We start from the raw sequence: 24,031 nt of genomic DNA, 5'->3' as shown, positions 1-24,031 counted from the left end.
TCTCCCAGATTAGACTCCGTGCACTTAACCACTACCCCAAACTGGCTCTTGGATGGACATGGTTTGGAAATGGGGTGTTCTTTGAGAGAAAGCTCTTGGTTCAGGGTTGTCCTTGTGACAGAGGCAACGAGAGAGAAACAAGGTGTACGTACAGTGGTCCATCTGGTCCATCAATGGCTTGTTCACACACACACACCCCTTCCAAATCTCTGGGAAAACGTTTCTGGGTAGCTCAAAAGCCCTCCTGGTTTGCTGCTGTCAGGCCATGGATCTTACTTGGGCATTGCTGAGAGCAAATCAATGAAGGGGGCGAAACCCAGGCAATAAATCTGGCCCGGCCTTTCCCTGCAAAAGCAAATCCATTTGCGCTGTGCTTGAAATGGTCTGCCAAGTAGCCGCTCTGATTACAGGAGGTAATGGATGGGCAGCTGCGGGGGGCCGATTTGTTTAAAACGCCAGGATCTTTGCCCAGAGAGGCTTAATCTGAAGAAAGCGGAAGAGATCTTGATAGAAGCTGGGGCTGGTGGATGGAGTTTTGATACGGGACTTGAGTGATGCTCACACCTCTGGACATGCTACCCCTGGGGGAGAAGGGGCGGAATGGGGGTGGGCAGTGCCCAAAGATAGCTGTGGAGCAGCGAGGGCATTACTCAGGCCTACCCGGCAGTGGGGGGGAGGGGAGAAGAAGAAGATATTAAATTTATATTCCGCCCTATACTCTGAATCTCAGAGTGGTCACAACCTCCTTTACCTTCTCCTCCCCCACAACAGACGCCCTGCGAGGTGGGTGGGGCTGAGAGCTCTGACAGAAACTGCCCTTTCAAGGACAACTCCTACGAGAGCTATGGCTGACCCAAGGCCATTCCAGCAGCTGCAAGTGGAGGAGTGGGGAATCCAAACCAGTTCTCCCAGATAAGAGTCCGTGCACTTAACCACGACACCAAAATGGCTCTCACCAAACTGACAGAGATAGGCCAAGCGGTACTAACCCCTTATGGGGGGAGTAAAAGGGTTCTCATCTGACATTTTTGGGGAGGGATGGTGGCTCAGTGGTAGAGCATCTGCTTGTTAATCAGAAGGTCCCAGGTTCAGTCTCCAGCATCTCCAACTCAAAAGGGTCCAGGCCAGTAGGTGTGAAAAACCTCAGCTTGAGACCCTGGAGAGCCAGCTGCCAGTCTGAAGAAGATGATTTTGGATTTATATCCCACCCTATACTCTGAATCTCAGCGTCTCAGAGCGGTCACAATCTCCTCTACCTTCCCCCTCACAACAAACACCCTGTGAGGTAGGTGGGGCTGAGAGTACTTTTACAGCAGCTGCCCTTTCAAGGACAGCTTCTATGAAAGCTCTGGCTGACCCAAGGCCATCTCAGCAGGTGCAAGTGGAGGAGGGGGGAATCCAACCCGGTTCTCCCAGATAAGAGAGCTCTGGCTGACCCAAGGCCATTCCAGCAGGTGCAAGTGGAGGAGTGGGGAATCAAACCCGGTTCTCCCAGATAACAGTCTGCACACTTAACCACTACACCAAACTGGCTCTCGAGTAGACAAGACTGACTTTGACAGACTGAGGGGGGTCTGATTCAGTAGAAGGCAGCTTAAGCAGACCACGGTGAATTTTAAAAACATTTGCTTATGCATTTATCAAGAATGTTGTGATCTGCCTTAGGCTTGTTTCATTCCTGACAGAGAGCGCTGATGGTAAATAAAATACATAAATAAACCATAAATGGAAGCTGAGATCCTTGAAAAGCTCTGGGTTTTTTTCTGTTCTCCTGTGCTACACACAAACACAACACAATCCTGAGCAGAAGACTGTGCAGAACCCAGCAGCCGCTTTGCCACTGGTCCTCTCCGGCTCCCTTTCTCCCTTCCTGTCCGTTTCACTTTGCTTTCCCCACTTCTGGCACGTGGAAGGTGAGCTCTGGGTTCTTTGAAGCCAGCTGCCCCTCCTGTGGTGGCGTTTGAGTTGAGATTGCCTTTGTAGCCCTCCCTTCCCTTCCTGCCAGTTCTGTTGTCCCCTCTGAAGTCTCCTTCAGAGCAGATGCAAATATCTGAATCCCCCAAACGAATGAATCTGGCAAGGGGTGGAGGCCTTTGATCTACAGGGGCTGCTGGGAGGTTCAGGACTGGAATTACTTGGCACCTCTGTGCAAATTTAACAGACTTCCATTTCCCCTGTTTCCGGGGAACAGCGATGGCTTTGGGGGATCTGTCCATGGTACTTCCGCAGTCCCTGTTTTGCCTCTGAGGGAGACTTTAAAATTCTTTTGAAGGGGAAAAAAACTAAACACACACATATTATCAGTGGGCCCCTTGACTGGCAAGTCTGTGGACTCAACCTCTTCTCCTCAGTTTCTAGGAATTAAACCTCTCAACGGCTTCCTGCAGTCCACATGAGTGTAAATGTACAGGGCTTTTTTTTTTTGTAGCAGGAACACCTTTGCATATTAGGCCACACCTCCTTGATGTAGCCAGTCCTCGAAGAGCTTACAGGGCTCTTAGTACAGGGCTTACTGTAAGCTCTTGGAGGATTGGCTACATCAGGGAGGTGTGGCCTAATATGCAAAGGAGTGCCTGCTACAAAAAAAAAAGCCTTGAATGTAGATATGTCGATTACCTGCCGTTTGTCTTTCTGCAGCTGATGAGAGATTCGGGTTTGTTGCCCTGTTGGCCTGAAGCAAAAGAACAAAGTCCAGTGGCACTTTTTAAGACCTACAAACTTTAATTTTGGGTATAAGCTTTCATGTGCATCCACACTTCACAGATACGGATGTTATCTGACGAAGTGGGCATGCACACAGAAGCTTATACCCAGAATTAAAGTTTGTTGGTAGCTGGGGGAACCATCAGCCGTGTAGGTCTCTACAGGGATAAATGTAAAGTTCTGCATTTAGGTAGGAAAAATCAAATGCATGGTTATAGGATGGGGAAGAGTGGTCTTAGCAGTAGTATGTGCAGAAAGGATCTAGGGGTCTTAGTGGATCATGCACTGAACATGAGTCAACAGTGCGATGCGGTGGCTAAAAAGGCAAATGCAATTTTGGGCTGTATCAACAGAAGTAGAGTGTCCAGATCACGTGATGTGATGGTATCGCTTTACTCTGCTCTGGTAAGACCTCACCTGGAGTCTTGTGTTCAGTTTTGGGCAACACATTTTAAGAAGGATATAGACAAGCTGGAACGGGTCCAGAGGAGGAAGATGAAGATGGTGAGGGGTCTGGAGACCGAATCCTATGAGGAAAGGTTGAAGGAGCTGGGCATGTTTAGCCTGGAGAGGAGGCGGCTGAGAGGTGATAGGATCACCATCTTCAAGTACTTGAAGGGCTGTACTATAGAGGAGGCTGTGGAATTGCTTTCTGTGGCCCCAGAAGGTAGGACCAGAACCAAGGGGTTGAAATTGAATCAAAAGAGTTTCCGGCTCAACATTAGGAAGAACTTCCTGACCGTTAGAGCGGTTCCTCAGTGGAACAGGGAGGTAGTGGGCTCTCCTTCCTTGGAGGTTTTTCAACAGAGGCTAGAGGGCCATCTGACAGCAATGAAGATCCTGTGAATTTAGGGGGAGGTGCTTGTGAGTTTCCTGCATTGTGCAGGGGGTTGGACTTGATGACCCTGGAGGACCCTTCCAACTCTATTATTCTGTGTGGGCAAAGCGAATGGCCTTGTTTATCTGGCTTCTTGGTGGAGCTAAGAGGGCAGGCGGCCACATTGGTTCCACATTGTGGCTGGGTTAATTTCCAGGATGCAGATAGAGGAAGCTGGTAATGGAGCCAATTTGCTGCTGTCTGGGGAAATGACATGTGTGTGTGCTGAGGGAGCAGGGGAAGAGCCCACCGGTTGTTGCCCTGTGTGCTGGGCTGTCCTGCAAGAAGGTGTTGTGCACCAATGGCTTCCCACTGTCGGAAGCAAGGTGTTGGTCTGAACGGACCGTTGGTCCGATCTCACAGGGATGCTCTTTAGCTCCGAGCTGGAGCACTGGCAGTCCCTGCTGGATCAGCATCCCTAATGATCCCCAGTCGTGGTCCACAGCCATTTCATGTAGGGGAGTGCCCTTCTGCAGGAGAGCCACGTTCTCGTGTTTAATGCGAGCTGTTCCAAGCTCTTAATCTTGCTTCCCTCTGGATTTTATTGACGAGTCAACTGCGCGCTTGAGGGAGTGTGGGACCAGGCAGCACAGTTCTTTGAGGACAGCGGCCAGATTTGTGTGTTTACAAAACACAAGCATTTCCCCCTTCTCCCCCCACCACCCCCCCCCCGTTTGGGGCTGGATTCTGCTGCTTGCCCTTTAGCAACACCCTCTTTTCCTGCTGGGTGTGGTGGAGGGGCTGGCTCATTAACTTTTTTGCCCGAGGCTGTGTTGATGGAGCTGCAGGTGGATTTAAGGGTGGGGGGGGGAGCCTGTGTTTTGAAAAAACGGACAGCGGCTGGCACATTGGTGCTGTGGGTATCAGCCTGGTCCCCACTGTGGGTGCATGCAATTAAAATTTAAAAGATTGGGAAGGGACGGTGGCTCAGTGGTAGAGCATCTGCTTGGTAAGCAGAAGGTCCCAGGTTCAATCCCCGGCATCTCCAACTCAAAAGGGTCCAGGAAAGTAGGGTGAAAAACATCTGCTTGAGACCCTGGAGAGCAGCTGCCAGTCTGAGTAGACCGTTCTGGAGGAAGGGATGGTGGCTCAGTGGCAGAGCATCTGCTTGGTAAGCAGAAGGTCCCAGGTTCAATCCCCAGCATCTCCAACTCAAAAGGATCCAGGCAAGTAGGGTGAAAAACATCTGCTTGAGACCCTGGAGAGCAGCTGCCAGTCTGAGTAGACAGTTCTGGAGGAAGGAACGGTGGCAGAGCATCTGCTTGGTAAGCAGAAGGTCCCAGGTTCAATCCCCGGCATCTCCAACTCAAAAGGGCCCAGGCCAGTAGGCGTGAAAAACCTCAGCTTGATGATGATGATGATGATGATGATGATGATGATGATGATGATGATATTGGATTTATATCCTGCCCTATACTCTGAATCTCAGAGCAGCTCACAATCTCCTTTATCTTCTCCCCCCACAAGAGACACCCTGTGAAGTAGGTGGGGCTGAGAGGGCTCTCACAGCAGCTGTCCTTTCAAGCCATGGCTGACCCAAGGCCATTCCAGCAGCTGCAAGGGGAGGAGTGAGGAATGAAACCCGGTTCTCCCGGGTAAGAGTCCGCACACCTAACCACTACACCAAACTAGCTCTCACATCAAATGACTTGAGACCCTGGAGAGCCGCTGCCAGTCTGAGTAGTCAATACTGGCTTTGATGGACCCAGGGTCTGATTCAGTAGAAGGCAGCTTCTTAAGTGTTAGGGAGGGAGAGTGGCTCAGTGGTAGAGCATCTGCTTAGTAAGCAGAAGGTCCCAGGTTCAATCCCCGGCATCTCCAACTAAAAGGGTCCAGGCAAGTAGGCGTGAAAAACCTCAGCTTGAGACCCTGGAGAGCCGCTGCCAGTCTGAGTAGACAATACTGGCTTTGATGGACCCAGGGGGGTCTGATTCAGTAGAAGGCAGCTTCAGATGTTCATATATACATGTTCAACTGTTTCACACAGGCCCCAGAATAATACAATTTTTTTTAAAAAAAATGTGTTAGATTGAAATGCAGCCCTTGGGAATGCCTTTCAAGAGGAGATGAATGCTCAGTGGACATTAGATAGCCTTCTGGGAGGTCCCCTGAGAGGAGACAGCCAGAGGCCAAGAGACAGCATGGATCAGTGGTCACAGCAGTATTTCCGACTTCTGGTTCCTGACTCACTCATTATCGTATTAAGATGGGTGGCCATGTTAGTCTGTCTGCAGCAGTAGAAAAGAGCAAGAATCTAGTGGCCCCTTTACGGCTGACAGAATTTTTGACATGGGAGGGGCTTTCGTGAGTTTTCGTGACTCAGATCCAGCTGTGCCGACCGGCGTTGTGAAATTCGCCACAGCGCAGTTCTTTCCTGCATGTATAAATCGATCAGGTCAGCACAGCAGACGATCAGCATTGATTGGCTGTGCAGCACGTTTAGTGGGCTTGTTCACCGTTTCCTGGCTGGTGCACCCCTGTGACATCAGGAGTGCACGAAGGATAGCGTGTGCATGGAGTTCCCTGCTGCTTTCTGGACTCCTTGCGACGGGCTCCTTTAGGCTGGGATTTTGATGCGGCTTTAAATGAATCTCCGAGGCTGGCTTCTTCTAGAGGGGAGACTCCGATGCTTGCTTCATGGCCCGGTTGCTTCAACCCAAAACTTGCCTGGCTAGCTTTTCCATTTGACTATAACAGGGGTGGCCAAACTTGCATAACGTGAGAGTCACATAGAATAAATGTCAGATGTTTGAGAGCTGCAAGACTTGAATGTCAGATGTGGGAGGAAGAAAGGGTGGGAGGGAGAGGTGGAAAGAAAACAACCTTAAATGCTTTTTCCAAGCCAGCTGATGGCGCAGTGGTAGTTCAAGAGCCACACCATATGTGTGAGAGAGGAGGTATTGCCAGCCTCAAGGTGGTGCTTGGGGATCTCCCAGAATTACAACTCATCTCCGGACTTCGAGAAGTTCATTCTCCCAGAGGAAATGGTTGCTTTGGGAAATGGAATTGTATGGCATTTTAACCCACTGAAGTCACACCAAAGCCTCCCATTGCCTTTCCCATATGGCTGTTTTCTGATTAATGAACATGAACCTCTGAAGCTGCCTTCTACTGAATCAGACCCCCCTGGGTCCATCAAAGTCAGTCTTGTCTACTCAGACTGGCAGCGGCTCTCCAGGGTCTCCAGCTGAGGTTTTTCACACCTATTTGCCTGGACCCTTTTAGTTGGAGATGCCGGGGATTGAACCTGGGACCTTCTGCTTCCCAAGCAGATGTTCTGCCACTGAGCCACCGTCCCTCCCTCCAGAACTGTCTACTTAGACTGGCAGCGGCTCTCCAGGGTTTCAAGCTGAGGTTTTTCATGCCTACTTGCCTGGACCCTTTTATAGTTGGGAGAACCTGGGACTTTTTATAGTTGGAATTGAACCTGGGACCTTCTGCTTACCAAGCAGATACTCTACCACTGAGCCACCATCCCTCTCTAACGTCGTCTACTCAGACTGGCAGCGGCTTTCCAGGGTCTCCAGCTGAGGTTTTTCACGCCTACTTGCCTGGACCCTTTTGAGTTGGAGATACCGGGGATTGAACCTGGGACCTTCTGCTTACCAAGCAGATGCTCTACCACTGAGCCACAGCCCCATTCATGGCTCTCCAGGGTCTCAAGCTGAGGTTTTTCACGCCTATTTGCCTGGACCCTTTTAGTTGGAGATGCCGGGGATTGAACCTGGGACCTTCTGATGTCTCCAAAATGTCCCAGAGCAGAAGGGGGCTTTGTTTTAATGGTATTATTTTAACTCTGTTGTTTTATTGTTGTAAGCCACCCTGAGCCCGCTTGCGGGATAGGGCGGGATTTAAATCTAAAAAATTAAATTAATATTGGTGGTGAATCTAACTTCAAGGTCCATTGCCTTCGCCACCGCTTAATTTATCTATTTTTTCTCTCTTCCAGAATAAAGTCTTGAATGTGGATGGCGTGAAGGTGAAACTACAGGTGAGACTTGGGTACCTTTTCCCCACTTTATTGTCACGACAGCCCTGTGAGGTAGGCTATTCCTAGAGAGTGGAAATGATCCCAAAACACCTGCTCAGCTTCATGGCTAAACCAGCGGGAGCAGGGTTTGAACCTGCCTGTCTCAGATCTCTTGTTCTAAACCTGTCACCTTATTCTTTAGCAAGCCAGGGGGAAGAAACAAACACTGTATGTAGTATTCCTTTATATATTCATCCCATAGAAGGAAGCGTTTGGTAGGCGAGTAAATTCTCAGTGGGAAGAAGAAGAAGACTGCAGATTTATACCCTGCCCTTCTCCCTGAATCAGAGACTCAGAGCGGCTCACAATCTCCTATATCTTCTCCCCCCACAACAGACACCCTGTGAGGTGGGTGAGGCTGAGAGGGCTCTCACAGCAGCTGTCATTTCAAGGACAACCTCTGCCAGAGCTCTGGCTGACCCAAGGCCTTGCCAGCAGGTACAAGTGGAAGAGTGGGGAACCAAACCCGGTTCTCACAGATAAGAGTCCATGCACTTAACCACTACACCAAACTGGCTCCCTTTAGCCACTATTGAAAAATAGGAAGTAATGGAGAACCCAGTTTAGGGATCCTAGTGGTTCCAGCTCTGAGTTGATGTTGTGGGCGGAGCCTGTAGAGGAGTTTGGAAAGGGGAGGGACCTTTGTGGGGTATAATGCCACCCTCCAAAGCAGCCATATTCTCTAAGGGGACTGATCTCTGTGGCCTGGGTATTGGCTGTAATTCTGGGAGATTTCCAGGTCCCACCTGATAGCTGGCAACCCTGGATCGACCAACACTGGGGGGGCACCAGTTTGCTCCCCCGCACACACTGAGAGAAGCTGGCACAAGAAGGGCTCCGTTCAGTCTTCTCTGTGGAAAGATTGGCATCTGACTCCTCCACAAGGGAGGGGACGGATCACCCCTCACAAACCCAAGGTGGCCTGTTAAAAGCCAATAAATCTAATTATGAATACACCCTCCCGGCAATCTGTCCATCAGATGGAATTCCCCTGTTTAAGAATGTGCTGCGAACTGTGTGCCAAGTCCAGGGGGTGGGGATGGCTTCAGGAAAGGCCGTGATGGACCCAGGAGACCACGCAGCTCTGCTTGGGAAATGTATTGCTCTTGTCACCTTTTGTCTCTTGCTGTCTCAATCGGCAGCCCTCCTTCCCTGAGCGAGGGAAATTAATAATCTTTCAAACGGATGGGAGCCTTCGGCCTCCTCGTCAATGAAAAGGGACTATTTCCGAAGAGCTGCCTTACTGATGGAGGGGATGCATTGAAATTTCGGTTTATGTTCAGAAAGCACGCCTGCATTTGTCTTCCCGTCATTTTTTTCCGAACCTGTCGCATTTTGGGAGCAAGTCCCAGGCAGCTGGAAGCTCCCTTTCTCCCGCATGCTGGAGCTTTCCTTTACCTTGCAGGGCTGCCAACCTCCAGGCAGGGCCTGGAGATCTCCCAGAATCACATCTGATTTCAAGGCAGCAGAGATCAGTTCCCCTGGATGAAATGACTGCTTTGGAGGGTGGGTGTGATGGTGTTATAGCCCACTGAGGTCCCTTCGCTCCCCAGATCCCACCCTACTCAAGTTCTGCCCCCAGATCTCCAGGAATCTCCCAACCTGGAGGTGGCAACCCTATTGATCAGGCCTTGGAGGCTAGAATGCGGAGTCCATTTCCGCACCCTCCCTTCTTTCAAATTCTGCGTATTAGATGTGGCTGACCAAACAAGGTGTAGTTGTAATTCTGTGTATCTGTTGGCTAGTTTGGTGTAGTGGTTAAGTGCACGGACTCTTATCTGGGAGAACCGGATATGATTCCCCACTCCTCTACTTGCAGCTGCTGGAATGGCCTTGGGTTAGCCATGGCTCTTGCAGAGATGTCCTTGAAAGGGCTGCTTCTGTCAGAGCTCTCTCAGCCCCACCCACCTCACAGGGTGTCTGTTGTGAGGGGGGAAGGTAAAGGAGATTGTGAGCTGCTCTGAGATGCCGAGATTTAGAATATAGGGCGGGATAGAAATCCAATATCATCATCATCGATGTGATGTCATAGAATAGGGTGCCAGCTAAGGGTTGGGTAATTCTTGGAGATTTTGGGGGTGGAGCCCTGGGGCCAAAAAGGTTGGCAGCCACTGCCATAAACGTTCTAAAACGTCAAAAGACAGACCTCATACTAGCCAGCATAAATAATAACCATCACAAACAAAATACCAAAAATTCTGACGTACGTTCTTACAGAAATAATCACTATAGAGACTTTTAAACAACATTCACAGGGACCAATAGACTCCAATGTAATCTTCCTGTTGTGCCTAATGCTCAAAGATGGCTCAAAGCAGCAAAACGCCACCTTCCGAGACAACTTAAAAGCCTTAATTGAAATCACCTGTGGCTCTTCTTAAAGGACCCTAATGAAACATTCTGCAAACGTTCCCTGACAGTATGAAATTCACATGGGAACTGTTTCACTGAAGGATCACCCACTAGCTGTTCAGGAAGAATCTGGCAGCAACGGAATGTTAGCAAAGTGCAGGTTATGGGATGGAAGCAAAAGGGCTGGCCTGGTTGGGAAAAAATGAATCACGAAGCTGTATATATATATATTTTTTAAATCTTGCTCGCCTCTTGCAAGAGAAAGTTTAACTAATTAGACTGGGATCTCAAATCTGGGGCACGGTTTGTGCCGTGAGCCCAAAGGAGCCGTGAACTTGTGTTTCTTGCTCATGCAGTTTAGCAAACTGCTCAAGAAACAGAGTCTCCGAAGCTGTTTTGTGATACGTCACGGTTTCTTTAAATGTGTGTGTGTGGTGGGGAAGGTTTCTGACTGGCTATGTAGTGCTTCTTTGGATCCTTTTAAATCCCTTGGATCCTTTTATTCTTTTGAAATTAATGGCTGCATCCGTTAACAAATGAACAAAACCTCTGTTTACGAAAGCCTATTAGAATTGGGCACCTTGGCGCAGAGTGGTAAGATGCAGTACTGCAGTCCAAGCTCTGCTCACAACCTGTGTTTGATCCCGGTGGAAGCTGGGTTCAGGTAGCCAGTTCAAGGTTGGTAAAATGAGTACCCAGCTTGCTGGAGGCGGGGGGAAGTGTAGATGACTGGGGAAGACAATGGCAAACCATCCCATAAAGAGTCTGCCATGAAGACGTCATAATGTGACGTCACCCCAGAGTCGGAAACTGTTAGGGTTTAGATGAACGATTAGCAGAGTAACGTGGCGAGAACCACAAATAACAGCCAGGCATACGGTTTAGCTTAAGAATAAAAGTAGTTTACTTCACTAATGAGGAAAGGGATGACTGGGATTTCTAGAAAACAAGAAAGGATTCAATATCCTATCTAGCTTCTCGTCTACATCTCGACTCTCTCGAGTCTTAACTTCAACTGCATGGAGATCTAAGGGCTTAACACAAAGGGCAATAAAACTGACCAAATGTTTTCCCCTAGACCACCACCCAAATATACGGATTAGCCTATTAGGGCTCTCCCTCAATGGTCACTATGCAGATTGACACCTAGCCTTGGCGGGAAGTATGTGCACACGTTCTCATTGGCTCTGCCTATATCACTGGCTAAACATCAGCATGCATATACAAACACTTAATTAACTCATGACAACAGGAAGTGAAATTGCCTCAAAAACCCAACAGAAACGACTGGTGCTTGCACAGGGGACTACCTTGACCTTTTAAAAAGTTCCATCAGGGCACAACCAGAGGAGCTTTCAAAGCAAAAGACAAAACAGAAGTAAATTGCCACTGCCGTCCTCTGCGTAGCAACCCTGGACTCCTTGTTGGTCTCCCACCCAAGTATTAACAAGGGCTGACCCTGCTTGCCATTTCCAGATCTGGGACACAGCCGGCCAGGAGAGGTTCCGGAGCGTCACTCACGCATACTATCGCGATGCCCACGGTAAGGAGAATCTCCGTGATTTCATACTTTCTGATTGAGCGCAGAGTCAAATGAGGAAATACTCAGGATCTTGGTGGCAGCTAAATCTGTGGTTCTTCAGATAGAAATATTGCCTTTATTCACTCAGAAAAATTGCATTTTCCTTTTCATTGTGGCCGTTGGGAGCCTGGGAGCTGTTATTTCATGGAGGGATCATCCCAACCAATTGGGAATCACGTAGCAAACAGGTTAAATATCACAGCCGCTCTCTGAGCCACTTTGGTGTCGCGGTTAATTGCGCGGACTCTTATCTGGGAGAACCGGGTTTGATTCCCCACTCCTCCACTTGCAGCTGCTGGAATGGCCTTGGGTGAGCCATAGCTCTGGCAGAGGTTGTCCTTGAAAGGGCAGCTGCTGTGATAGCCCTCTCCAGCCCCAGGGAGGAAGGTAAAGGAGATTGTGAGCTGCTCTGAAACTCTTCAGAGTGGAGGGCAGGATATAAATCCAATATTTTCATCAACCTCACAGGGTGTCTGTTGTGGGGGAGGAAGGGAAAGGAGATTGTGAGCTGCTCTGAGACTCTTTGGAGTGGAGAGCGGGATATAAATCCAATATTTTCATCTACCTCACAGGGTGTCTGTTGTGGGGGAGGAAGGGAAAGGAGAATGTGAGCCGTTCTGAGATTCTTTGGAGTGGAGGGCGGGATATAAATCCAATATCTTCTTCTTCTTCTGCAGCCAATCCAGTTTGGATATGGGATAACACAGGATCATAGAACAGAATCATAGAGTTGGAAGGGACCTCCAGGATCACGTAGTCCAACCCCCTGCACACTGCAGGAAAATCACAAGTACATCCCCCCCCCCCCCACACACACACACTCACTGACCCCTGTTCCATGCTCAGAAGATGAAAAACTGATGATGCCATTTAAATTTGGTCAAAAGCAAGGGCTATCAAGTTTCCTGCATGTGTTTTTGAGCACTTTGTGGAGCACTCACTGAAAAACGAATCCGCTTCTAACGTGCTCAGAACATTTCCACAAAGCATCAAGAAACACCTCCAGGTCAGCTACTGAAACGTCTCTTCCAGCACTTACCGAGCTGCCATACCTTTCTGAGGAACGCCACCATAGTCACACAACAGCAGCCTTCAGATTCAGCACAGCTCCTGAACCTTTCCGATAGCCTCCCCTCCTCCTCACCTACCTACCTTGTCCACTGAATAGTAGATGCAGCTGCATAACAATTCCTGGATTAGGAAAGTGGGCAGCCAACCAGCTATCAGGGGCTTTGCCACGCCCCCAGCAGCCCTCATGAACCCCTGGAGAAGCCCACACCACCCCTTCTCCACTTCTTATGTGATTTTGGGTGGCAGGTGGCTTGCTGGCCTTTTGACGGGGGAGGGGGCAGCTCAGGAGAGCCCCAGGTGAGCAAGGCCTGCTTGGACTGGCTGGATCTCTCGCCAGCCCAAGCAAGCCCTACTCGCCCGGGGCTCTCCTTTCTTGCATTGAATTGCTTTTGGCTGGGGGGATATGCTAGTGAGGTATGCTAATGAGCTCCACCTCCTATTTTTCTACAAAATGACCCCTGCACGACAGTGATATGCTCTTCTGCCAGAAAAGGCAGAAAAGGACAGACAGCAGGGACCACCTTTGCCTTCAGCAAGCGATTCAGCCTTTAAGTTGTGGAATTCAGGGTCCCAGTGATGGCCATGAGTATGAAGGAGATCTGCGGTGGAGAGGTCTACCCATAACTGTTAACCCTGGCAGGCTAAGTGAAGGAAGCCTCCTCATGCAGAGGCAGTAAAGCTATGGCCACTGTGTGAGGCAGGAGGCTGGACTAGATGGACCCTCCCTGGTCTGACCCAGCAGGGCTCTTCTGATGCTCTTCTCAGGGGAAGGCCTCGGCCTCTCTGCCCTGTGGTTGGCCCTCCAGAGGAACTGGTTGGCCACTGTGAGAGACAGGAGGCTGGACTAGATGGACCCTCCCTGGTCTGACCCAGCAGGGCTCCTCTGATGTTCTTCTCAGGGGAAGGTCTCAGTCTCTCTGCCCTGTTGCTGGCCCTTCTGAGGAACTGGCTGGCCACTGTGTGAGACAGGAGGCTGGGCTAGATGGACCCTCACTGGTCTGACCCAGCAGGGCTCTTCTGATGTTCTTCTCAGGGGAAGGCCTCAGCCTCTCTGCCATTGTTGTCCCTCCAGAGGAACTGGCTGGCCCCTGTGTGAGACAGGAGGCTGGACTGGATGGACCCTCCCTGGTCTGATCCATCAAGGCTCTTTTCATGTTCTTATGTCTGTCCTTTCCCCACAGGTTTGCCCTTGTGTCATTCTCTGTCTTTGATCAGGGACATTGTGCTCTGGGGGGGGGGGGGGGTGAGGTGACTCAAAGAAGCTGCTCTGTTGGGGGGATTTAAATTGCTGTGCACCCCCCCCCCCGGGGGTGAGGGTGGGCTCTGCCTTTGTGGTGTGTTCTGAAGGGTGGTGTGGAATTCCTTCTGGCTTCAAAGGGCCCTTCAAACCATCAAGGGCTGAAGGGGGAGTGTTGGCAGCTGCCTTTCTTCTCCCGAGAGCCTTTTATTCAGGCTGGAGTTTCCCCCCAAAGGCAGCTTGACGTCTCACTTCGCTAATTAGGGCCAGGGAAGTTTTTCCACCTGTGCTGGAAGCATCACAGGTTTTCAGTTGCAGGGAGCAAGGAGGATTCTTGTATGTGTGTGTGTGGGGTGGGGTGGGCTGGGGTGGGCTGGGGGTGAGCCAAGGAGAGGACTTTTGTTCTTGATCTGCTGCTCTCTTTGGCGAACAGCAATTGGCAGTTGGCAGCCAACCTCCCCCCTGCTGATACACCCTTGGCTCGGTGGAAGAAGCACTGTCAGGTGAAACCTGACCCGGGAAGGTTGGTTGTCCACACAGTCCCAGAAGGGCATCCCAGAATCCCTTGCAGCTGCGGAGAGAGTTGGAAGTCATATAGGCTGCGATCACGCTTGCTAAATAACGCCGTTTCAATGCGCTTTGAAACTGGGGTTTGCTGTGTGAACTGGCAAAATCCAATATGAAAGTGCGTTGAAAGTGGATTGAAACGGCACTATTTAGCATGTGTTATGGCAGCATGGTCATGAAGCGCTGTCGTTTAGAGGATGGTGCAGAATTGTTTTTTGTTGCCGCAGAAGGCTGGACCAGAACTAAGGGGTTGAAATTAAATCAAAAGAGTTTCCGGCTCAACATGAGGAAGAACTTCCTGACTGTTAGAGCGGTTCCTCAGTGGAACAGGCTTCCTCCTTGGGCTCGCCTTCCTTGGAGGTTTTTCAACAGAGGCTAGATGGCCATCTGACAGCAATACTGATCTTGTGAATTTAGGGAGTGATATTTGTGACTTGACTGCATTGTACAGTCGGTTGGACTAATGACCCTGGAAGTCCCTTCCAGCTCTATGATTCTACGTGGTAAGGGACTTTGGGGAGAAGTTGCAACCCTGAGACCTACAATAATGCTGACCTTCAAATTACGGCAACTTCAATTAAAACTAGCCTGCCTTATAGATCAGGATAAATGCTGAGTGTAGGGAAAGGGGGACTGCGTTTTCCACCTTTTCTTTGAATCCTTGCTCGGCCTGAAATGCTTGTATAGAACATGTGTATTCTTTTCATTCATTTATTCAGCATTCTTGTATTTTGAATGCTCTAAGCCTGACCTCTGGAAACATATGCCCATTCAGTCTTGCTGCCTGAAGAAGGGTAACGGGGAAGGGATGTGAGCAAGGGTGGAATTCTAGCAGGAGCTCCTTTGCATATTAGGCCACACACCCCTGATGTAGCCAATCCTCCAAGAGCTTACAAGGCTCTTATTTGTAAGCTCTTGAAGGATTGGCTACATCAGGGGTGTGTGGCCTAATATGCAAAGAAGCTCCAGCTAGAATTCCACCCCTGGATGTGAATCCCTGGAGTGGGACAGCTCAAAACCGCCAAGTTGTGATCGGTCACCCTTGTTTGTAGGAGCGTAGCAAGAGGCACATTAGTTAGATTACCCCTCTAAATGGGAATGCAGTTCCACAGTGCACAACACAGTGCAAGATCCACATGACACAGAGTATCAGGAAATACTCTGATTTAGGGTAGCACCTGGAGATCTCTCAGAATTGCAAGCATTCTTCAGACTACAGAGACCAGTATCCCTGGAGAAAGGGACCCAGTCTGTTTTTGTCACTCCTGGGGAGCAAGGGGAAAGGGCTGTTGTCACCATGCAGAGATTTAGAAGAGCCGTGGGGGTTCATGATCTCCGGGCGGTGGACACCAAGGAACTAGAGGAGTTTCACAGATGGCTCCAGGCTGTTCTAATTTTTCGATTCCTTAATTAAATTGTGCGTATGTGTGAACTCCCGGATGGCCTCAAGGGCCTTCTCAGTGGGAAGAAACTAAAATATAGGCTAAATAATAACGTGATATTAGTCATGCGTGTGGCATCGCGTGCCATCTCTCCCATCGTAGCAGCTGCACAGAATTTTCTCTGCCCCCCTCCCCGCAGCAGATACCAGAATGATTTCTTCTGGAAATCTGAACCTTTTGAGCCATTTGCATCCAAGAGATTTTGTATTCAAGATGGCCGCAGGACTGTTGTATAACTTGTTTATGCCCCTTCATCGCAAATGAAGAAGACTGCAGATTTATACCCCGCCTTTCTCTCTGAATCAGAGTCTCAGAGGGGCAGACAATCTCCTTTATCTTCTCCCCCCACAACAGACACCCTATGAGGTGGGTGGGACTGAGAGAGCTCACACAGAAGCTGCTCTTTCAAGGACAACTCCTACGAGAGCTATGGCTGACCCAAGGCCATTCCAGCAGCTGCAAGTGGAGGAGTGGGGAATCAAACCCGGTTCTCCCAGATAAGAGAGCTATGGCTGACCCAAGGCCATTCCAGCAGCTGCAAGTGGAGGAGTGGGGAATCAAACCCGGTTCTCCCAGATAAGAGAGCTATGGCTGACCCAAGGCCATTCCAGCAGCTGCAAGTGGAGGAGTGGGGAATCAAACCTGGTTCTCCCAGATAAGAGAGCTATGGCTGACCCAAGGCCATTCCAGCAGGTGCAAGTGGAGGAGTGGGGAATCAAACCCGGTTCTCCCAGATAAGAGAGATCTGGCTGACCCAAGGCCATTCCAGCAGGTGCAAGTGGAGGAGTGGGGAATCCAACCCAGTTCTCCCAGATAAGAGAGCTCTGGCTGACCCAAGGCCATTCCAGCAGCTGCAAGTGGAGGAGTGGGGAATCAAACCTGGTTCTCCCAGATAAGAGAGCTATGGCTGACCCAAGGCCATTCCAGCAGGTGCAAGTGGAGGAGTGGGGAATCAAACCCGGTTCTCCCAGATAAGAGAGCTCTGGCTGACCCAAGGCCATTCCAGCAGCTGCAAGTGGAGTGGGGAATCAAACCCGGTTCTCCCAGATAAGAGAGCTCTGGCTGACCCAAGGCCATTCCAGCAGGTGCAAGTGGAGGAGTGGGGAATCAAACCCGGTTCTCCCAGATAAGAGAGCTATGGCTGACCCAAGGCCATTCCAGCTGCTGCAAGTGGAGGAGTGGGGAATCAAACCAGGTTCTCCAAGATAAGAGTCCAGGCACTTAACCACTACACCAAACTGGCTCTCCAGGAATTCCTCCCCTTCATCGCCTTCACTCCCCCCCTGCATTGCAAATGGAACATGGCCTTCCCGGCACCTTATTGAAACCTTGCCACTTAAATGAGTCTCTCTGGTAACAGTAGACTGTTTATTATCCAGTTAACAGAAACCCAGTTGCAAGTTTCTTCATCTGAAAGAATGTGCCGCTTGGCTGGGCTAACATTGGCTTGGCCGCATAACATTTTGGATTTTGTATTGTTCGAAGCACCTACAGTTAAAGAAAAATGGTTGCTTCAAAGCTCACCCTTAGCAGTTCAGAATGCCGAGGCTTAACAAATCTCTCCTCGGTCGTTCAAGGTTTACTTTTAGGAACTATTGATCCAAAGCAAACCCGAATTCTTCCTTCCCCGTCCGCTGATATTTACATACGCTTTGCTCTCTGCAAAATGGAAATTAACCTTCCCTGACAGAGCCGTCGCTTGGATTGTCAAGCAAGCGGATTCATTCCACAGAGTTATCTGTCTTGGCAGAATGAGAGTCTTCTCTAGAGAGGCCTCCAGAGCAAATGAATGCTAATGGAGACAGCGAAGGTTTCCGGATGGAGCACAGCCCCAAGAAGTGTTTTCTCCGGGAGGGGAAATTAAGGTTGTGAGAGACTTCGGTGAATATTTTCAAGCACTGCTCATGTAGGGTTGAGAAACTTCCCGGCAACTCTGGGTTTTACGGCCTCACCTTGGATAAAGCAGTTGGCAGCGATGACTTTCTGTCAACTTCTCGTTTGGGGTTTTGGTTTTTCTCAGAAGCAAGAGGACTCCGGGGCTTCCGGGATGCCATCAGTGTGTGTGTGGGGGGAGACTCTTCACATGGAAAAGAGGGTTCATGCCCCTTGTGAGCGGGTGACTGCAGTGCAAGCCATAATCAACCCCCCAGGAGATTCCTTCTGTTGCTGGGGGGGGCAGTCTGGCATGCAGGGCCCCCATTTGGCTTCCTGGAATCCAACTGCCTTTCAGTCATACCTCTGCAGCAGGTGAGCAGTGAGCAGAAAGGAAAGAAGGCTGTCAGAAGGGGGTGGGAAGAACCTTCGGTATGTTTAATCTCTGTCCCCCTGGGAGCTCTAAGTCCAGAAAAGGGCAACTCGAATGATTAAAGGGTTGGAACACTTTCCCTATGAAGAAAGGTTGAAACGCTTGGGGCTCTTTAGTTTGGAGAAACGTTGATTGAGGGGTGACATGATAGAGGTTTACAAGATTATGCATGGGTGTCATGAGCCCTGACGAGGAGGAGCTGGAAGGGTTAACAGACCTGGAAGAGTTGCCAGCCAGTTCCTCAGCTGAACAAACAGCAGCTGGCCCATCAATCACTCTCCAGTGTCCACTGTTGACGATCAATCTCCTCCAAGCTCTCCTCCTCCCATCTCAAGAGTTCGAAGCAGGCTCCAGAAAGAACTTTCAGAGCGAAGACATAAGGCACGCCGATGCTTCAGGTCTCTCAGCCCTGAGTTCTAGCAGAGTCGCTGCCACCCAGGGAGTCTCCCATATAGCTCCCACCCAGGACCTGGTAACCTTGTGGAAGCAACAAGTCTATGTTCTGGCTTGCATCCACGCTCATTCCTGATCCTGACCTGCTTGATTTCCTTGGTACCCTGACCTTTTGGCTTTTGGACATTGACTTCTGATTCCGGTTTGTGATTCCTCATTGGTGACCTTGCTCCTGCTTGACTTTTTCGGACTGGCTTTGGACTCCTGCCTGCCTGCACCCTGAGAATGTGACAATGGGATAGAGAAGGTAGAGAAAGAAGTCCTTTTCTCTCTTTCTCACAATACGAGAACTCGGGGGCATTCAACGAAATTGCTGAGCAGTCCGGTTAGAATGGATAAAAGGAAGTCCTTCTTCACCCAAAGGGTGATTAATACGTGGAATTCGCCGCCACAGGAGATGATAAATAATGTATATTAAATAAATAAATGTGATCCTTGTAGCCCCATAAGTGGCCAGAGGTCAAGCTGAGGATCTTCCTCCTTGCCAAATGCAAACCACAAACCAGTTTGCATCGATCCGGACCCAAACTCTGGTGGCTTGAAAGAGCTGACAGCCGTCTGTGACCTCGTTGCGAAATCTTCCCCCGCTATCAACTATAGCAACATAGGAGCTGTTTTGTACACCCAAGCAGTGTAGTGGCCTTGTGGGGTGGGGACTTGCCCTGGTTGAGAGAGCGTGGTTAAGATTGGTGTAGAGGTTAAGAGTGCGGACTCTTTTCTGGGAGAACCAGGTTTGATTTCCCACTCATAAGAACATAAGAGAAGCCCTGTTGGATCAGGCCAATGGCCCCTCCAGTCCAACACTCTGTGTCACATAAGAGAAGCCATGTTGGGTCAGGCCAGTGGCCCATCCAGTCCAACACTCTGTGTCACAGAAGAACATAAGAGAAGATCTGTTGGATCAGGCCAATGGCCCCTCCAGTCCAACACTCTGTGTCACATCAGAACATAAGAGAAGCCCTGTTGGATCAGGCCAATGGCCCATCCAGTCCAGCTCTCTGTGTCACATTAGAACATAAGAGAAGCCATGTTGGATCAGGCCAATGGCCCATCCAGTCCAACACTCTGTGTCACATAAGAACATAAGAGAAGCCATGTTGGATCAGGCCAATGGCTCCTCCAGTCCAACACTCTGTGTCATATAAGAACATAAGAGAAGCCCTGTTGGATCAGGCCAGTGGCCCCTCCAGTCCAACACTCTGTGTCACATAAGAACATAAGAGAAGCCATGTTGGATCAGGCCAATGGCCCATCCAGTCCAACACTCTGTGTCACATAAGAACATAAGAGAAGCCCTGTTGGATCAGGCCAATGGCCCATCCAGTCCAACACTCTGTGTCACATAAGAACATAAGAGAAGCCCTGTTGGATCAGGCCAATGGCCCATCCAGTCCAACACTCTGAGTCACATAAGAACATAAGAGAAGCCATGTTGGATCAGACCAGTGGCTCCTGCAGTCCAACACTCTGTGTCACAGAAGAACATAAGAGAAGCCCTGTTGGATCAGGCCAATGGCCCCTCCAGTCCAACACTCTGTGTCACATAAGAACATAAGAGAAGCCCTGTTGGATCAGGCCAGTGGCCCATCCAGTCCAACACTCTGTGTCACATAAGAACATAAGAGAAGCCATGTTGGATCAGGCCAATGGCCCATCCAGTCCAACACTCTGTGTCACATAAGAACATAAGAGAAGCCCTGTTGGATCAGGCCAGTGGCTCCTGCAGTCCAACACTCTGTGTCACAGAAGAACATAAGAGAAGCCCTGTTGGATCAGGCCAATGGCCCCTCCAGTCCAACACTCTGTGTCACATAAGAACATAAGAGAAGCCCTGTTGGATCAGGCCAGTGGCCCATCCAGTCCAACACTCTGTGTCACATAAGAACATAAGAGAAGCCCTGTTGGATCAGGCCAATGGCCCATCCAGTCCAACACTCTGTGTCACATAAGAACATAAGAGAAGCCCTGTTGGATCAGGCCAGTGGCTCCTGCAGTCCAACACTCTGTGTCACAGAAGAACATAAGAGAAGCCCTGTTGGATCAGGCCAATGGCCCCTCCAGTCCAACACTCTGTGTCACATAAGAACATAAGAGAAGCCCTGTTGGATCAGGCCAGTGGCCCATCCAGTCCAACACTCTGTGTCACATAAGAACATAAGAGAAGCCATGTTGGGTCAGGCCAATGGCCCATCCAGTCCAACACTCTGTGTCACATAAGAACATAAGAGAAGCCCTGTTGGATCAGGCCAGTGGCTCCTGCAGTCCAACACTCTGGGCCTTTTCACACTTACCGGTGGAAACCGGAAGGGAGTCGGTATTGTGCCGCTTGCAGTAATCCGAGACAGCGATGGGAGTTTTCATACACGTTTTTTTCCCTGGTAGGGTTCCGTGATTGAAGCGTGATTGAAGCGAGCCATTTCACACTGTTCCGCTCTTATCTCGCTTCCACCAGCGCCAGCCGGTTTCACGCCGTATTTCGCCTGCCGGCGCGCGCAATCTCCGGCTTTTTTTGGGGGGGGAACGTCAGTTTAGATCGATATAGCGATATATCGCTATATCGACCTATCAAAACAGCACCACCATAGGGATCTCACCATAGGGATCTCAGCACCACCACGGAGCCTAGCCATCCCTATGGTGGTGCTGTTTTGACAGGTCGATATAGCGATATATCGCTATATCGATCTAAACTGACGTTCCAAAAAAAAAAAAAGCCGGAGATCGCGCGCGCCGGCGGGCAAAAAACGGCGCGAAAACTGCTCCCGGGTTAGATACTGGACATTTCACACAGCACCGCATAGCGATTTCAACCCGGGAGGAGGGGTTGAAAAGTGGAAGAAGCTGCTCTTTGTTTGCGATGACTCAGGCACGCCTCACTACCGGGACAGCCGCGGGAGTGTGTGAAAAGGTGAGAGTATTCCGGTAGCAGCCAGTTACTGAATCGGGTCTGTCTGAAATGCCAGCAGAAACCCGTTACTGTTCAGTAACTGGCCAGCTGCTATACCGGAATACTTAGGCTGTGTGAAAAAGCTGACCGTGTCACAGAAGAACATAAGAGAAGCCCTGTTGGATCAGGCCAATTGCCCCTCCAGTCCAACACTCTGTGTCACATAAGAACATAAGAGAAGCCCTGTTGGATCAGGCCAGTGGCTCCTGCAGTCCAACACTCTGTGTCACAGAAGAACATAAGAGAAGCCCTGTTGGATCAGGCCAATGGCCCCTCCAGTCCAACACTCTGTGTCACAGAAGAACATAAGAGAAGCCCTGTTGGATCAGGCCAATGGCCCCTCCAGTCCAACACTCTGTGTCACATAGTGGCCCCCCAAAAAATTATATATACATATATATACACACGCACATATATATACACACTGTGGCTAATAGCCACTGATGGACCTCTGCTCCATATTTTATCTAAACCCCTCTTGAAGGTGGCTATGCTTGTGGCCGCCACCACCTCCTGTGGCAGTGAATTCCACATGTTAATCACCCTTTGGGTGAAGAAGGACTTCCTTTTATCCGTTTTAACCTGTCTGCTCAGCAATTTCATCAAATGCCCACGAGTTCTTGTATTGTGAGAAAGGGAGAAAAGTACTTCTTTCTCTACTTTCTCCATCCCATGCATTATCTTGTAAACCTCTATCATGTCACCCCGCAGTTGACGTTTCTCCAAGCTAAAGAGCCCCAAGCGTTTCAACCTTTCTTCATAGGGAAAGTGTTCCAAACCTGTAATCATTTTAGTTGCCCTTTTCTGGACTTTCTCCAATGCTATAATATCCTTTTTGAGGTGCAGCGACCAGAATTGCACACAGTATTCCAAATGAGACCGCACCATCGATTTATACAGGGGCGTTATGATACTGCTCCACTTGCAGCTGCTGGAATGGCTTTGGGTCAGCCAGAGCTCTTGCAGAGTTGTCCTTGAAAGGGCGACTTCTGTGAGAGCTCTGTCAGCCCCACATACCTCACAGGGTGTCTGTTGTGGGGGGGAGAAGGTATAGAAGACTGTACGCCGCTCTGAGACTCTGAGATTCAGAGTGGAGGATGGGATACAAATCCGATGTCATCACCTTCTTCTTATCCTTCCAAGAGCGAGCTGAAATCCCTTGAGGCCAGCTGTGATTTTGAGCTCTCCCTTTTGATGACTTCTTCGGCTAAACTGTCCTCCTCATGTTTCTCAGTTAAGTAGATTTAAAAAAAAAAAAAGCATGCACTCAATATTTTTATTTTTCCTCCTCAGCTTTACTGCTCCTTTACGATGTCACAAACCGAGCATCCTTCGACAACATTCAGGTACAGTTGCTGCCATCACAGCTTTTTGGTGGAGGTGCACTTGGGACCAGGGGTGTGAAAATGTGGGTTGCCCCCACTTTCCCTGCCCCTTAAGACTGGATTCTGGAAGTGGGGGCTTCTGGAGAGGGCAGGAAGTAGACGGGGGGTGGTCTTCTTTGAACTCTCAGTTAGCCTTCTTTATGAAATGAAATCTGGCTGTGGAGGTGCTATTGTCCAGTGTCTGTGATGTCATCACCCAATTCCTGGGACTATTCTACAGAAAAGAGATGATGTTTTGTTAAGGGGGGGGGCCCATATAGATATAATCATACCGCTTTAAAACACATATATATTTATTTTAAAATGAAGACAGTCTCTAATGGCAGAAGTCTGAGGCACAGATTTCCAGGTACGTTTTGACCCCAGCATCTCCCCTTTGAGCTGTGTCTGGCAAGAGAGACAGCAAAGCCAATGAGGGCTCTTCCCTCCCCCCAAAGCTCATTTCCTCTCCCTTGGGGGGGGGGTGCTGTTTAAATAATACATCACCCCCTAAGGAGGACGGGGCAGGGGTGAAGCACTTCCTTCTCCATCTTCCTGTAGTTGTTTAGGAGCTGCCAACTGGGCTAAAACCAACCAGCCGACTGTGAAAGATCCTAATCGCTGGTCTCTGGCCTTTCTTTGGCTCTGAGCAACTTCCTCCTCATTAGAATGGAGGCCAATAAAACAAATGAGATAAGGAAGGAAAGAAATAAATTATTCTGAGCCTGCCCCGCTTCTCTGGAACAGCCCAGACTCCTTGGAGGTGCACAGAATTGTATCTCTCTTTTTCTATCCCTTGGACCTCTTTTTCTGTCCTTTTCTTCGACTGGACCCAGAGCACTCTCAAAAGCCAGGCAGACTAGACCTTTTTTCGGTCCTCTTTCCCTACTGAGCAGTACAGGGAAGAAGAAGAAGATAGAAGATATTGGATTCATACCGCACCCTTCACTCTGAATCTCAGAGTCTCAGAGGGGCCTACAATCTCCTTTACCTTCTTCCCCCACAACAAACACCCTGTGAGGTAGGTGAGACTGAGAGACCTCTCCCAGAAGCTGCCCTTTCAAGGATAGCTCTGCAGGAGTAATGGCTGACCCGAGGCCA

The 24,031-nt window shown here is 49.7% G+C and overlaps 1 protein-coding gene and 1 non-coding gene across 2 annotated transcripts in view; both read left to right on the top strand.

Moving 5' to 3' along the window:
- Positions 1-24,031, top strand: part of RAB26 (RAB26, member RAS oncogene family) — a 163,610-nt gene that overhangs the window by 108,148 nt on the left and 31,431 nt on the right. The window contains exons 3-5 of the mRNA XM_060260961.1: positions 7,530-7,571; positions 11,439-11,505; positions 22,860-22,912. Of these exons, the coding sequence (XP_060116944.1) occupies positions 7,530-7,571; positions 11,439-11,505; positions 22,860-22,912 (162 nt within the window). The remainder of the gene's footprint in view (positions 1-7,529; positions 7,572-11,438; positions 11,506-22,859; positions 22,913-24,031) is intronic.
- On the top strand, positions 5,331-5,401 carry TRNAT-AGU (transfer RNA threonine (anticodon AGU)). Its single transcript has one exon. It is a non-coding gene; the product is annotated as a tRNA-Thr (tRNA).

Source organism: Heteronotia binoei, chromosome 20 (assembly GCF_032191835.1).
Source record: "Heteronotia binoei isolate CCM8104 ecotype False Entrance Well chromosome 20, APGP_CSIRO_Hbin_v1, whole genome shotgun sequence".
Classification (NCBI taxonomy): Eukaryota; Metazoa; Chordata; class Lepidosauria; order Squamata; family Gekkonidae; genus Heteronotia; species Heteronotia binoei.
This window is presented reverse-complemented; position numbering and strand designations above follow the sequence as displayed.